Source organism: Aplidium turbinatum, chromosome 10 (assembly GCF_918807975.1).
Source record: "Aplidium turbinatum chromosome 10, kaAplTurb1.1, whole genome shotgun sequence".
Lineage (NCBI taxonomy): Eukaryota > Metazoa > Chordata > Ascidiacea > Aplousobranchia > Polyclinidae > Aplidium > Aplidium turbinatum.
Window position 1 is genome coordinate 6,065,517 of NC_137481.1, and position 16,845 is coordinate 6,082,361.

At 38.0% G+C, this 16,845-nt stretch overlaps 1 protein-coding gene and 1 pseudogene across 1 annotated transcript; both read right to left on the reverse strand.

Annotated features, from left to right (window-relative positions):
- LOC145778787 (uncharacterized) lies at positions 1-7,961 on the reverse strand. The gene is made up of 5 exons (XM_082590370.1): positions 7,524-7,961; positions 6,828-6,948; positions 6,227-6,367; positions 931-1,119; positions 1-664 (listed from the first exon to the last, which is right to left on the reverse strand). Exons 1-5 carry the CDS (start codon positions 7,944-7,946, stop codon positions 597-599), a joined length of 942 nt encoding a protein of 313 aa, XP_082446496.1. The 5' UTR covers positions 7,947-7,961; the 3' UTR covers positions 1-596.
- A 5,898-nt stretch (positions 7,962-13,859) lies between these two features.
- LOC145778273 (dynein axonemal light chain 4 pseudogene) lies at positions 13,860-15,658 on the reverse strand (annotated as a pseudogene).
- Positions 15,659-16,845: the final 1,187 nt, after the last annotated feature.

A 16,845-nucleotide genomic window follows, 5' to 3' on the forward strand; every position in this document is an offset into this window, starting at 1 on the left:
ACTGTTTTTATTAAAGTAAAAATAGAACGTTTACAATGGCACTTGCTAATCTCAGTTATACAAAAAACCCACAGTGCAATTCAAGTTAAATATCCAGACAGTAAATCAGTCTTTTTACATTGATTCAACGTCTGTATACGTAAAAAACGGCCGATTTGCTGTCCAGGTTACTACGCTTTTAAAATCTTAAATTATTGAGCTTTTGCCGGTGACCCTGGACCACACCAGCAACATTTTAACGCGGCATTGATAACGTGAACGCAATCAAGTGAAGTTTTCAAGCACAGTATGAAGTTGTTTGACACGTACCGGCGATCGATTCAAGTTTCCTCTGACAAGAAACAATCTTAGGTAAGGTAGGCTATTCCTCGGGGAAAATGTAGTTTCGTTTCATAGTGGTAGTGGCCTTAAAAGGCCTACGTCTTAAATGACTTGCATAAGTTATTTGCTGACACGAAACGGGGTTGTTTTTGCGACGCGATATAAGCTAACTTCAGAATAAAGACTGTCGATTTTTGCTTTTGTGTGGTAGGTCAGCAGACAACCATATCTATGCTTCGTTATAATTACGCTTAGAGCAGCTTGTCTTGGTGAAGTTATTTTTTCTTTTTAGCCTTGATTAATTGATTTTCAACCATTTGCAAGTATTTTCTGATGTTCAAATCTGAAACAAATAAGACTACCGATTAGTGCCGTACAGTGACTTGATATTTATTGCATGGCGAACATAAGAAAAGTTTCTATTTGTTCTGCAAATCAAAGTTCGCTTATGTGATTGCAGAAAATAAAACAAATTGTTAAATAAATTAAACCTGTTAAATAAAACTTATTTCAGTTTGTATTGAGTTAGGCCCACGCTATGACGTATGTAGGATTTTCTCAAAGGGAAGGGCCAAATGTCAACGTTGTAAATTATGGGAAGAAACTTACCTATTGGTTCGTGAGAAAAATCTTTAGCACTTTGTAAGTAAAATCTGGAAAGCTCGTATTCCCTCAAGTAGTAGCATGCCATTCCTGCTCTTGTAAGCGCTTTTACGTGATCCTCCCGAATTTCCAGCACTCGAAGACAATATTCCTTGATGCGACGATACGGGACTCTTTCTTTGTGCATTAAACATACTAAAAAACATAGAAATACCGTAAGTTCATTATATTGTTTCTTGCAATTTAATTAGCCTACTCCTCCATTAATTCATTTTAATCTGCTCATTGTGGAATGCAATTTCATGCACCCCTGTGTTTTATCCATGTTAGGCTAAGTCGGCTGTGTCATGTTCCTAGACAGCAAAAATATTTTTAAGGATTAATTATGGATTTGCTGTAGGCCTATGGTTTATTACAGAACTTAATTCCAAAGTATCATTTGATAATGATTTCGCACATCGTAAATTTGCCCTTTGAAGTTTTGCTTGTTGGTCAAGCTGCGTTGAAGAATAAGCAATAGCCTGCCCAAGCTATCATATTACAACCTTCTCAATGACAGGTGTTTTTATAAAGATTGTTTAGTAAACCAACGCCACGCTTTGAATGTTGGGTTTATAGAGAAATTCTTTCAGCCTAATACTCTAAAAATGAACACTTTCACACTCGGGGCGATATTTCTTGCAAATTAAAATATTTTAAAGTAAAATCAAAACATTAGGCTAACCTAGGCTTTATCTTGAACTGCTTCGTAACGATTAGGCTATAGCTACCGGTAAAGGTTTCCAGTGATCTATGTCTAAATTTGTTACAAGCTAATTGAGCAAAGAAAACGAAGTAGCCTACCAGTAGCTAAACTTCAAGATTGACCTCTATCCATAGTAGCCTAGGCTACCTCATGCCTCAATCGCTTATAAGCATAGCCTATCGTTTCCTCTTTTATTAAACAAGAAATTTAATTTCATCAAAACCTTTATTGTTAATAGCTATTTAGGCTAAGATCAAGAAAGAATACGTTTTATATTTTCACTAGCGTAAATAGCTAACAATCTGGCTAACCCAGCACCAAACCGATAGGAATTAGGAAAAAACTATGGCCGAAGAGTGATAGCTAGGCTATGATTCAAATGTTTTTTCAACTTTATTTTAAGCTGTGAATAAGTTGAGTAACGTGCCTAGCATTAGTAGCCTAATACTGTCGATCGTTAAAAGACCGTGGCATAACAGCCACAATAAAGAACTATAAGTGTGTTGTTTAGCCCAGGGCTTCCCAAACTGGGGGTCGAGACCCCCAAGCAGTGGCGTAGCCAGGAAAAAAATTTGGGGGGGGCCAAATATTTGATGAATTTAAGAGAACGACAAAGTGTTTGATTTAAGACATCGAAACCTGATGTGCAGTGGTCTATCCTGGTGGCTTGAGCAAGGGGAAGATATGAAACTGGTGGGGGTTAGAGCGTGCCGAAGGCACGCGTATTCTAGGGGGGTCCGGGGGCATGCTCCCCCGGAAAATTTTTGCAAAATTACACTTAAATAATGGATTATAGCGCTTTCTGGAAACACTTTTAGGGTAATACCTGTATGAAATTTATTAGCAGAAAAACAGCTATTAACTTATTAAAGGTAGCTCTTACACACGAACGAGCAAAATCTGCGGCTAAAATTAGAGAACACCAAAAACTCAGCTACACAAAAACCCAACAGAGTAAGCCATTCTGAAATTGCTTTCACAAATTAGTTAAAAGAAACGTAAATCGAGTAAATTTTGCGCAATTTACGATTTGCAAACTTTATTGGTGTCTTTCTGTGTGTCTAAGACAAGTCCTTGGGGTGTTAATAGCCAGATGTCTTGGAAAACGTTATAAATTTCTACAAACTTTATTATATTTTCAACAAAGGGCTCAACTTCGGAATCCAAACTTTGAAAATTTGGGGGGGGGGCCATGGCCCCTTTCGCCCCCCCCTGGCTACGCCTATGCCCCCAAGGGGTCGCGTAACGAACTTCAGGGGTCGCAGAAAGTACCGTATACCAATTTGCACAAGATACTGCATGTTACCACTTTTGCGAGATGCTGTGATAGTTACTAACTTTAAGAGTCGCGCACTCAATAGGCTGCCAGTATTTTTGAAAATTTATGAGGTGAAATGGAATCGGAGTTAAAAACTCTTTTACTGCATCGTGAAGTGAGGTGGCTTTCAAAAGTCAAGGCTTTAAAATGGCTAGCCAATTAACCTTGAAAACCGAAATCGTGATTTTTCCAACAGAATAAAATTCAGTCTTGGTCCACCGTTTTCGCAATGAGATCTTGCTTTTGGAGTTATGCCAAATGTCAGATTTTCTTGAAAAACTGAACGAATTTAATTTATCCCCTTCCCTAGGAGAAAACATCAATATTTTGCATTGAAATCTAAAATTGATGCGTTCATCAAAAAATAGAACATCTGGAAACAAAAATTTCAAAATAATTTATCTAAAATGTGCTCACTTCGCCTACCGTTCTAGCCTAAACAACATTGAGATTGAAACCGCCTTGAGACCTGCATTAACAAACACTGAGCCACGGCTGGACTTGCTTTGTGGCAGAAAGCAGTCACACCCATCACACTGAATAAATGTGTTTGCTTTTTGTTTTGTTTCCACTTTCCAGTAAGCTGCCCATAGACTTCGTTGTTATGGTCAAAAATAAATAAAAACAAACTGAACTGAGCACCAATAAATTGTTTTTGGTTTTCGTTAGGTTTAAGCTTTTCAATAAATATCACAAATGTATATTTCGCACTGTTCGTCGTTTTAATCGTAAGGGGCCGCGAAACATTTTAGGAGATTAAAAGGGGTCGCGAGCAAAAAAGTTTGGGAAGCCCTGGTTTAGCCTATGTCTGCGAAGCGATCACAATAGCCTGTTATTTAATTGGATTGCAAAAGTCAGGTTACGTTGAAAAGATTATTTTTAGATTTGAAGCGTTCCCTTAAAAATGACCTTTCTTTGTTTGAGAATGTAATAAATGACATGTTTAAAGCATAATACAACATCTTATGACCTACTCCACTGCACGTTCCGAAAAGTTTTGTAAACACGAAGGATAACTGAGTTTTGAGTAGGCTATCACCTTTGGGCAAAGTGTAGCCTATGTTTTGTCAACATCAGGCATCGCATCATCAATCGATGTAAGAAGATACGTTTTCCACGACAAATGATAATTTTGACAGAAGCGTTGTCTGCTACGCATAGACCATTCAAGGTTTCTAAGCTTTGAAGCCCTTTAATTACAAAGCCGCACTTTCGTAAAGAAAAAAGACACCTTTAAAAACAAGTCTTCCCGAGGAGAGGTTAGTTGCTTCTCTTAAAAGGGCACCTCTCTTCCCTTTCGGATGTGCCTTAATTGCTTCTTTTCTGTGAGGGCCCGGATAATTGGGCTACTTGACCTGACTACTTTTTCTAACGAGCCTGAGTTTTCACGTTTTCCAAAAGTTCTGAACCGCTCCAATGGTGTTTTATTGGAGCAGTCACTTACCATGTCGCCTACGAAATACAATAGGGCCTATAGTTGGCCTACTTAAGCTGAATAATGTATTTTTTTTTTGCAATCAGACTCAAAGTCCATAGAATTCAAATTTTTAACAGTCATCACACAAAATATCAGACTAACACAACATCAAGCAGGCTACATCAAACAACGTACAAAATACTGTTGTAGTGAATATAAAATGTAGAATTAAAGTAGTAATCAGAAGACATAACATTGCGCAAAAGTGGATTAATTGATCTTTTGCAACGTTCTACAAATGCATAGCAATTTTTTCTTTATAGAGCATCAAATGTTAACACGTCGTTCTGTACCTGAGACACTCTAGCACTGTCGCATCTCGACAAATTGTGGATAATTCTGTACGAGTCGTTGTAAGCAACTCGTATGCGATTTAAAGTAGAAGTTTTATAGTTACACCACCATTATAGTTACACCATTTTATAGTTATGTTGCCATTAACGCAATCGGTAGCCTACCGTGTTTACATCTTGTTAGGCCATAAAGCAAATAGGAATCGCACCCACACCTAGCAACACTATAGAGTTGAAGGTATTAACGATTCTGTCACTGAGCTGGTATGAAATTGCATATGCCCCTTTTTCGCTGTATTAGCAGTTTTAGATTACACAAAGGGAAAAACATACGCTATTTTAGCCTATTTATTGCAGAAATCATGTCTAACAAAATTCAACGACAGTCACAAAAAAGGACACAAAAGTTATGTTTAACAAACCACGATCGCCAAATGAGGCTCCATTGTAACCGTTTTGGAATTTAAGCTATATCTACTCAAACCATATTTTTCAAAGTTCTAAATCGCCTCAAGAGCGAGCACAAAATGACTGCAACTACACCTCTCGAAGGAAGTGAGTGCTTTATCGGTTCAGCCCCAAAAATGGTCAATGTCGTGTGTGAAAAAACTACCACCATATTATAAATACCTTCACTTGTTTGAAATTCTATTTTTTACATTTTACTTTAGATATTAATTTGTGCAGTAGCCTAAATAAACTTGCTCTTAAAAACGAAAAAGTACAAGAATCCTACAAGTGAATATAGTTTTGCTACTTTGTTAAAACGTTTTCCAGGGAGAGAATCGTTTCAAGCCATCGCTGTGACAATATAACGTGATTGACTGAAAGCAGCCCAAGCAAAATAGTCATTGCTAATCCACCAAAAAGCTAATTTATGAGCAATAAACGCGTCAAAGGGTCGCTGAAGTGCTCTTCAGGAAATCCCAGCGAGATTTCTCTAATGATTGAGCTTAGCCAAAGCACCTTAAAACCTACTTGAAAGCATCACAAGTCCAAATGCAGTAGCCTAGAACTACATGATAGGCTACAATTGAATGCAACATACAATGGTCGCAAACTAAACAGGAAAACAGCGAAAAACTATGTAGTCAGCCAATGAGCATACCAGTTTGGCTTTTCTTTGGAGACATTAGGATGTAAAAAACATTTTTATTTCAACGCCACGTTGCAGATTGTTAAAGGTCATTATTCCTTTCACATAAAAACACTTGACACCTGGAAAAAATGTAGTCTGGCCAATTGGCTACAGCTAAAGACATTTTGTCACTGTTCGTGGTTTTGAGAGCTTTATCTCTGGTTCACTTTTTGTTTGGCCTACTTTCGTAAACAAATCAAATGATTTTTTTCAAAAATTGGATGTTGAAGATAAAATGTTAAATATAAATATGCAAATTAACTGTTTTATTTTCTCAATTCTGCTGTAAGCAATGGCTGACCGTTGGATTTAAAATAGGTTTTAAAATCACCTGCAAGATTGAGAAAGCAATCTATCTCTACCGCTTCTTTAATGTCTTTCAATTCGTTTGGCATCACTCTGAGAGGCATTTTATCTTTGTCCATGGATTCAAACTCAGCATTCCAAACCACTCCTTCATCGGGATCAAGACCTAAAGAAATAAAATTTAAATTTGCAAGACAATTTGGAGCAATATTATGCAGACGAGTTTCTAAAATTCGAACTTTAAGCCAGCCTACATGTTCTTGAGAAGTTAATGATTATTTTTATTCTCACACATTGACTTGTATAGCCTATAGGCTAAGTCAGCTTGCTTTCTTTGCCTGTCAACAGATTTTGCAGGCACAATCCTTTTTTTCTTACAAGATGTAAGCTGGTAGTTCTCAAACTTCTTGTGCTTACGGACTCCTATCAACATATGATTAGGCCTAAGTCTGTAAGCGATTAAAGTTAGGCTAGGCTGCTAAGGATAGAAAGCAAGAGAGAACTTTTATTTCGTGTGTTGTCTTAAATATAATTATATGAATTGTAGGCTAGTGTTTAAACCTCCATGGTTTTTTATAACTTTATAACTTTGATAGATGCACAACCCCCAGAAAGCATATTCTCACCTTTTACGTAAAGCAAAGCTTTGTGAAAGCTCTTTGTTGCTTCACGATAATCTTTGTGTTGTAATTCCTCCACACCTTTGTTTTTTATTTCCATTGCAAGACTCACCTTTACTTTCATGTCCTAGAAAGCAGTCATGCGTAAATTTGAGAAGGAGTTTCTACAAACGCGCCTTCTTGTAGCTGCTATAGAAGAATACTTCTACAGGAAGCTAAAAATATTCTCGGCTTCAAATGACTTCAACTAAGATAAACTGATCAATCATGTGAAGAAAAAGTTTGTTTACCTTTCAAATTTGAGGCTGCTCAAAACAAAAAGAATTCGTAATTTTGAAATATTTTATTTTGATGTAGGCTAAACTTTCGCTTAGTTTCGTTTCAACATCGGTTGGCTTATCAGTATTCCTTTTTCATTTAGTTATGAGTTAATTAGAAACGAAAACGCAAAATCCATATCTTAATTAATGTTAAGGGCAGTAAATTTGCGTCACGGCCTTTAAAGATTTACAAATTAGGCCTATTCAAAGTTGCAAACATTGTTTGAAACGAATTTGGCTACAACTTCGAATTAAGCTTCTTAATGAAGATTTATGTTTTGCTGAATTTCAATGGAACTACTACTCACTACATAAAAATGTACATTTATTTCGAATAGCCTTACAACCAATTCAGCCTATCCGGCCTTATCTGTTTTGATACCTGTATAAAATTAACTTTTGGCTTTCTTGGTGAAATCGATGCCTTTGGGTTTTCGTACGCTGGTTTATTTGTAATCACAGCTGTTTTGCATCTAAACTCGCGTTTGACGGCATCAAATAGTCCAACTGGGCCTGTTGCTTCGTCCAAATTGCCAGACGTCACTAAAAGTTCATCATCGTCTTCGTCATCATCATCAGTTCTGTAGTGTCGACTCGGCTTTTCAATAATTGGGGCAAAAGTGGGGCGGTGGGGAATCTCTGCGACGTCTCGGTCGAATTCTAAAGAAGTTTCAGGAATAGAGGCCATTAAAGTTAGTCGAGAACTGCTGCTTGGAGTTGGGCTCGAAGAGGCTTCGCTGGGTGGCGCCAAATGCACGGTTTGTTCAACAGGGTCAGTTTTTGTAAAAAAATCTTTAGCATTCATCGCAACAATATAGCTAACAACCTATACAAATTTGTAAAAGCATTATTTTGAAATATAGCATGCCAACACAAGATAAATATCTCGAAAAAGTTTGCAATAATATCCTACCATAACAACTTACACATTTATATTCAGTTGCAATAGCCTGTAATAATAATAATAATCATGCTTTTATTCGCGCCCATTTCGATAACGTACAGTACACTGCGATCACAGATGCGATACAACAAACGACAGGAAGCAGCGAAGTGACATAATATTATAGTCTTCGAGTCAGCTGCTCCCCTTATTTTGGCTTGCCTTTAAGTGTCTTTTCGCCGAGACACAGCCGCGTGCTCTGGAACAGTGTCGAACCCACGTCCTTTCGAACGTCGCGCAGACGTTCTCACCACTCGGCTACACAGCAGTAGGCAACCAGTATTGCTTAATAAACAAACCCTGCATGCTAATTGCGTGACATGACAATTTTAACCGTGCCGTAGTATTGAAAGTATAGCTAATGATTGCACTAGACTTAAGTTAGCTAGGAAAATCCCTTCTTTTTATGCTGATGTAGGCTAACAGGCTAACTTCTAGGCGTACAGATGTGTTTTCGAGAAACTAGAATCTACCAACAATTCTAAAATGTAGGCTATTGACCTATAGCATTGCATGTGTCATTCAATAACGTAACGTGCTTTTTTGTTTTTGTTCATCATTTTGCTGTTTAAACTAGCCGTGTAAAAGATACTTTAGTTTTAAACTTTAATTCATAATCGCACACATAGCTTAAGTAGCTATACGTTCTTTTTGTTCTTTTGGAATCAAGTTTCCTGTACACAACAACGTTGTACAATAGTTCTGTATGATTGATTACGTCAGCATGGCGAAACAAAAAGCTTAAAACAATATTCTAAAAGGAATAGGTCTACTAAAGCCAGTCAGTAGCCTTCGTAGCAACACATCGAGCCTACACTGACACCTGATAACACAAATAACTTTTCATCTCTCCACAGCACCGCACAAAAACAATACAAAGGAAAAAACAGAGATCGATAAGGACAAACACATGTCGGTTGTGGTGCTCTACCTAGCGGGATTCACATTAGTGACAAGATGCAGTCAAAAGATTAATTTGCAGTCAATCTTTTGTCGCCACTTCTGGGTTGGACGCATCAACAGTAAATCAATCACCGATTAAGCAACTCTGTTGATTAAAAAACTTATTTTGCAAACTAGCTTTTTTATCTCATCCCTCACATTTTTATCTATAGGCCTAGTAGGGTTTCTAAAAGTGTAATGTCTAATGAGAAAATCCCCGCAAAAGTCTTATTATGAGAATGTCGTCACCGTGTGCACAGCAGCTGCGAAGTGTCAAATCTGAAATTACTCTGGAAAGGAATATTTTAGACAGAGAAGTACTTTTGGACCTGAGATGATTTTAGGGGCTTGTAACCTTTTCAAGAGGCTCGGAAACTACCGCGTATTCTTTGGTTGCAGACTACAGTGCATTTATCTTAGATTCGTTTTGATTTGGGCAAGTAGATTTATTTAGTACTGGGCCCAAATATCCTCTCAACGGCCCTACTTCCAACCTCCGAATCAAAACTATTTGTGCACAAGAACAGGAATGTATTTTATATTGCAGCGAAAGCACACAAATGATTTTTCTGGTAGGTTAAGCCTATGCATTGATAAAAATAAGCTATAGCCTAGGCCTATCACGTAGCCTAGTCTATAACTTTTTCAACGTAGGCTATAGCACCTTCGATCAAAAAGTTACCGGTAGCTAGCTTAAAAGCAATATTTCTAAAAAAAGCATTGACGCAGTAATTAAGGCGATGTGCCGCAGTAGATTCCGAAATCTTCTGGTGTGCTGTAGACCAAAAAGTTTAAAAACGACTGGTGTAGATCTTGCTGGGTTATCTGGAACTTTCAACTAGACTGCGTTTTGTTAATCTCATCCTACCTTGTTTGGTTTATCTCATGTTCATTCTTCGCTTATGCTACAGGTGGGCAGTTGAGAGAATAATTTGGGGCTGTTAACAATGAGATCTAGCGCCCTAAAATCTAAGCAAGTCTAAAAAAGAAAGGTAGCCTAGCAAATATTAACGCAGGGGAAAATGCCTCTTCGAGCCCTACTCCATGCCTGTAGCATACGCGCGTGTGCGCCTTTTTGCTGAGTAATAAATCTCCACCAATTCACCCCACACATCGGTTGTTGCCTAAAATCAGGTTTCAATCCTTCTGTTACATTTCCTGCTTAGGTCTGGCTGTAGGCTACCCAACATATTATTGTTAACTAAGTTAGGCAGGTTAACTATAAGTTAACCAGCTACAACTCGATGTTGACAAAGCACCATAAGCGAAATGTTAGAGTAGGCTAACACTCCTTTTTGGTTGAAATTGTAACTAACTTATGGCTTGCCTGGTTGACAATTAAGCCAAATGACGTTATTCGCTCTTTGCTGCAAGAAAGGCTTTGTTCTTATAAAGTTTTTGTGCGATTTGCCTACACCTTCTGTTTGTCTTTTTACGTTAGAAACAGGGCCGTAGCCAGACCGTAGAGCAAGGGGGGGGCCAACTTTTCGTTAGGGGGGGCCGAAAAAATTTGAATGATTTTGGCATTTTAACCTCTTAAACACCGGTATCCACAAAAATTGCAATATGTCAGTTTAGTGTTAAGACCAGTAGCGTAGCCAGGAATTTTGAAATTAGAGGTTTTGACGACCGGCGGGCGAAGCCCGACGGCGTGTTCGCCTAAGACGACACCCAGCGACGGGGGGTCTGGGGGCCTCCCCCAGAAAATTTTGAAAAATTACTTTGAATTTGGTGCATTCTGAGAGCATTTTCAACAAAAATGTGGGTATGAATATTCCTGTAAAATGGTGCTGTCAGGTGGCATAGCAAAAGGATAAGATCATGTTTTTTTCAGCATTTTTCGGAAATAAAGCTAAGTCTCTATGTTTTCTTGTTGCTAATTCCTGGCTGAGATGTTTGAATGTTTGGTATTGGCACAACTCGCTCTTTTAATGCAGTTTTGTTTAAATTTAGGCAAATTTTTTTAGACTGAAAGCATCATGCTCAAGCATAAAGAGACTGAAAGCATCATTCTCAATATCGTGACGTCACACGCGTGCCAAAGGGGGGTTGTAACCCCCCCCCCCCCCCCTTTGGCTACGCCACTGGTTAAGACCAACACCGGTCTCTTATCACGGCAACCATATTACAATGACCAACATAACAAAGCAATTGTTGACTTGTTGTATAAATAGCGGTACTTGTTACGAGCAAAAACTTTAACTGGCTCGAAGAAGCTAGTGCCGAGGATTTTGATATAACTTATATGATTACATTCCGCCTATACAACCGTGAGCTAGTCTATTGCAATTGCAGTCGCGGATGTTTGGATGCAAGCCGTCTCACAAACAAGTCTAAATCGATAGATTTCGATACAGAATGTTCAAAGGCCATAAGCACTAAGTTTGCCTGTCTTGGTTGTAACATGCTCCGTCTAGTGCAGTGGTTCTTAACCTTTTTTTCCCCAGCGCCCCTTTTCAGAGATTTCCATAGTCTGGCGCCCACCATAATATAAGGGCTGTAGCCTACTAATGACATTTTCTTCCAAGACTATAAGGCTAGCCTACAGCCAGTAGTAATTAGTTATTAGTTAGTAAGAAAAAACTAGTTTAAGCCGATGTTAGTTTTAATACTAAAAAATCAGCACAGATGTGCCTTAAGGCTCTTAACTTAAAAGTCTTAAGGCACATCTCTGCTGATTTTTTAGTAGTTAGTAAGAGTTACACTAATAACCATTATTGACTGACTATTATTATGACCAGTCCTTATGGTTTGCTTGCACTGCCTGCCCGCTGTCCCTGCCAAAAGCTGACCACAAAATGCCATTTACTTACTACAAGGAAAGGGAAACAATGCCCATTATCAACAACAAAGGCCATGCACAACACCATCCGACGTCCACGCTTGTCGGATGGTGTTGTGCATTGTGCTGTATAGGCCAACATAGAATGCTCTGAGAGAGAATCACTACTTCCCTTGTTAAACACAATCTCTATACTGTATATAGCTCCTCATCCTCTGTGGATTCTCGTACCCCCAGCAGAACTACTAAAGCAAATTTGCAGTGAGGAAAATATCGTTACACCTTCTGAATGTAGCGCCCCCTATAACGCCCCCTGAATATTTCCGCCCCTCTAAAAGTTAACAGCGCCCACTAGGGGGCGGTAGCGCCCAGGTTAAGAACCACTGGTCTAGTGGGAGCGTCAGCCCTTGTTAACACTGAGAATCCACACTCACAAACGGCAGTGCTAGATTCAAATGTAGCAATATCTGCTGCAAGGTTGAACACTTCACAGATCAGAAAACAAGAAACAAAATTTATTTACACTGATTGGATTGAAAAAATAAAAATAAACACTGCTTAACTGCACAAATTTGGTTTATCACTGCACAAATTGGTTATCACTGACCCTTAGAATTAAGTATGGTAAGTAATGGGTATGAATTAAGTATGGTAAGTATTTAAGAATGGTAAGAATTAAGTATAGCCTAATTTGTACCGGTTTGTAGGCCTGCTAGAAATCCATTCTCTCTTTGTTAGGTTATCATTCTTTCCCAAAACATTTTTATTTTACACAGTTTCTGACAATTTTTTTACCAACCTAACACGTGTTGGCCTTGGTTGAACCTGTTGAGGTTGCCAAAGGAGGAGTTAGGGGGGGGGGGCGAAATTGTTTAATCATCATAGCTGTTAACTAAACAAAACAATTGTAGTTAATTGGGCCAGTTGGAGCTCTGCAACGGGAAAATGGGCAAAATCATTATAATTGCAGCTGTTGCTCAAGAATGTTGGGATTTTGCCAGGGGGGGCGAGGCCCCCCCTGGCCCCCGGCTGGCTACGGGCCTGGTTAGAAAACTGTCTGCAGCTGACTACAAACTGTAAGTAGCGTCTTCAGTTCAGTTGTTTTTTTTATTTCTGACCATCACAGCGAAAACACCACACGTCAACATAGCAAGAGTCTAGAAAAAAGCATAAGCGACAAAACGCAAACGTTAAAACGTGCTTGAGACAGAAATAAGTAATTAAGTTAAAATATTGGAATGGTCGCTATCTAGGCTTTCTTTATTAGCCCATATAGCTTTAAGCTGATATTTTTAAAATTTGTATAAATAGACACGTGCTGTGAAGATCGGCCATGGTGCTTTAGCCCACCCATACTAAACCTGAATATTTAACCCTCATTGGGATGCATACATTCAGAGTATACAAGGAGCCTGCGTTGTTTGAAATGGAGGTCAACAAATTGAAATCTACTTGCTGGTGAATGAACAAAAAGATTGTTTTTAGGGAAAATTTGGGTCGCTGAGTTTGAAAATGAGGTCCGTTTTCACATAGTAAATCTGGTTTTGTCACTGCAGCCATGAGCCATCACACGTGTGATGGCTGGAGTTACAAAACCAATCAGATTTTCTACGGAAAAGTGGACTTCATTTTCGGATTCCTCACTCTATAACACCCCCAAAACCCCTTTTATTTTTGTTGCACCAAAATTTCCTGTAAAATGGTGCTGTCAGGTGGCATAGCAAAAGGATAAGATCATGTTTTTTTCAGCATTTTTCGGAAATAAAGCTAAGTCTCTATGTTTTCTTGTTGCTAATTCCTGGCTGAGATGTTTGAATGTTTGGTATTGGCACAACTCGCTCTTTTAATGCAGTTTTGTTTAAATTTAGGCAAATTTTTTTAGACTGAAAGCATCATGCTCAAGCATAAAGAGACTGAAAGCATCATTCTCAATATCGTGACGTCACACGCGTGCCAAAGGGGGGGGGGGTTGTAACCCCCCCCCCCCTTTGGCTACGCCACTGGTTAAGACCGCCACTGGTTAAGACCAACAACACAACACAAAAACCAGTGATATGGGTTCAATAAATAAGATAAGATGGGCTAATTAGGTATGATACTGTATTATTTTTCGAGTAGCCCATATATGAGATCATATTATACTTTGACGGACAAACTATCGTTTCTGTACCAATTGCAAGTAAGCATTGATATTTTTCACAGAATACATGTATGCAACCAATTGCAAAAATACATCAGCGAGAACGCAGACTATGGACCAACAAAAATAAATGAATTGGACGCAGTGACGAGGGAAGCTTATACTTTTCCATTACCACCACACTAATGAGATGTTTTTAAAGCAATATGTAGGCCACATTGTACAATGGATCAATTAATCAAGTTTATTTTGAGATGGTAAGATTATGGTAAGGTATGTGGTAGCTACAAAGGAAGCGAAAAATAAGGCACATAATCATTTTACCAAATAGTTAAACCATTGACGTGCATGCAGACACAAGAGGAACAGATAGCCTACCTTTAAGCAACTCGAAAATTAAAAATGTCGAAAAGGTATAATATAGGCTATTAACATTGAAAAAATGCTTCAGCTAAGATAAAGCAAAAAAGTTCTGTTGCAGAGCATCCAAAATTTTACTTTGGATGAATGGGGTTACGGTTTGCTATTATTTAGCCAGGGCAGCTGCTTGCAGTGTAGCATTAAATATCATGCAAAAATAAAATGTTGAAATTATGAATGCATCCAACATGATACCCAATAAAATTATACGATAAAACAACAAAAATGGAAAATGATGGTCAACAAAAAAAAACGGTGAAAACAACCTAAAAAGAACCATTTTTGGTTATTTTCCCAATTTTTTTTATCAATTTTCGATGCACCAGCATCACATCTTTTGCATAATGTAATCTATTGACCAAAATAAAACATCACTATGAAAAGTACCGTGATTTGATGCTTAAGTAAGCATAGGATACTAGTATGATGCTAATTTACAATGTTTTGTTGCATCCAGGCTTACATGCGGTTATTAAAGATGTAGATCAAGTGAACGAGATGCAAGAAAGCCAATCGTCCTACCTAATCTTAGTACTTTGAGTGTCTTGTTAAACACACAATTGCATGTTTTAGCGGTGTTGAACTGGTGCCATTTCGAGTGTTTAACCAGGGCTCTAACCCCTCGAATATGCAGCCGATTTAAAAATTATGACAAATGAATTGCAATGTAAATGAAGTCAAAAATAACTAAGGGCTTTAACTAGCTACACTTTCTTTTTGAAGAATCGATAGGTCTGAGACATTTCAAATCTGCAGGACTAAGCGCAAGTTACCTGTTATTTATCTTTTTGATGTACATGGCTAATACAACCCAACTTTGCAATTTGCAACAAATACCAAAGCATGATAAAAGTAATATCAGAAAAATTATACCGGTAACATTGAAATATAACCCCAATTATAAAAAGAAGAAACATTGGCCTACACCATTCATACACGACAAAAATGTTTATGAACATTTCCATACAATAATTGCTAAGTTTCCACCAAAAAACATGTACAGAATATTCTTTGTTTCATGTGTGATCTCAAATCCTAAACCTTCACCAACTATGGCATGCCAAGATGCACCAAACTTCTTGTCCATATTTTCTTTGATCATTTTTGCTGCATTTTCATTGTTGGTGCTGAATTTTTCACAAGCTGTCACACATAGCTCCATTGCTTCCACCCGCATTTCTTCAGGCATATCAGTGTGACGAATGAGTGGATAACTATGCAATCTTCTAAAGTCATGGCCTTCTTCTTTTTTTACTTCTGTAGTCATTGTGCAATATTTCACACCTAAAACTAAACTTATGCTGAAAAAAATTGAATATTTGAGCATAATATTGCAATACCGTACATCATTAATCTTTTTTTTGTCATTAATGTGTCAGAAATGAAAAAGATAATACCAGCTGCAATAAGTGATATACAGTAATAATATCAGAATGTTTATGAATAAGGAAAAATGTGGCAAAACCACATGAGGTTCAAAATATGCTTGACTAAGTGTTTGTTTACTGTGGTAAACGTGTGTACAAAGAGCACAGCCACCAACCTAAAAACCAGCAAAAAAATAAAAACAGAGAACTACACATCTAGTAGGCTATTAAGCAATAAAGTTTAATTGAAGATGTTGTGGGCCACAATAAAGGGTCCATGTCTTTTAGGCGCAGACAGTTAGGCGCCGGTCAAATAGGCGTGTACACTGTGGCGTCAGGACATTTAGGTGTGGAGCACTGTGGCGCCCGTTCATTTAGGTGTTATTCCTAGTCAAGTCTGCAGATTGTATCAGATCAGCTTTGGCAAAACCTAGCCGTGGTTTTGGCGGAAAAGTAAGTTACTCTTCACTCAAGCCACCCGCTTGAATATAGGCTACACTATATTTTTTACTGATGTTTAGTGTACTTATTATTTGACTTAACTAAAAGTGAACTCAGTCATGTTCGGAAACTTGAATAATTTATTGACAAAGCTTCCGCTGACGCAAACCTGGGCTAACAACAAATAAATGCCGAACACGCGCATTAAAAAAACAATATATTTTTCTGTTCAATATAACATTTTGTGTGAAAAGCATTGCCGGTTTAAGCAGCTTAACTCATGGAAGCCAAGACATATTTTTCTGTTCAATTTAACATTTTGTGTGAAAAGCATTGCCGGATAAAGCAGCTTCACTCACTGAAGCCATGAGTAACAACAAATAAATGCACGCGTATTAACAAAACAACATATTTTTCTGTTCAATATAACATTTTGTGAAAAGCATTGCTCTACCTGCCAAGCTGATACAATCGGCAGACTTTACTAGGAATAACACCTAAATGAACGGACGCCACAGTGCTCCGCACCTAAATATCCTGATGCCATAGTATGCGCGCCTATTTGACCGGCGCCTAACTGTCAGCGCCTAAAAGACTTGCTCCCACGATAAATGTCAAAACTGACTTTTAAAGTTGTAGTATGAATGTGTAGTCAGGCTTTGAAAAAAT

Coding starts and splice junctions, on each gene's coding strand:
- LOC145778787 (XM_082590370.1), bottom strand. CDS start 7,946: ATGAATGCTAAAGATTTTTTTACAAAAACTGACCCTGTTGAACAAACC. Junction 6,949..7,523: donor CAAAAGTTAATTTTATACAG/GTATCAAAACAG, acceptor ACTGCTTTCTAG/GACATGAAAGTAAAGGTGAG. Junction 1,120..6,226: donor TTGCTTTCTCAATCTTGCAG/GTGATTTTAAAA, acceptor TATGTTTTTTAG/TATGTTTAATGCACAAAGAA.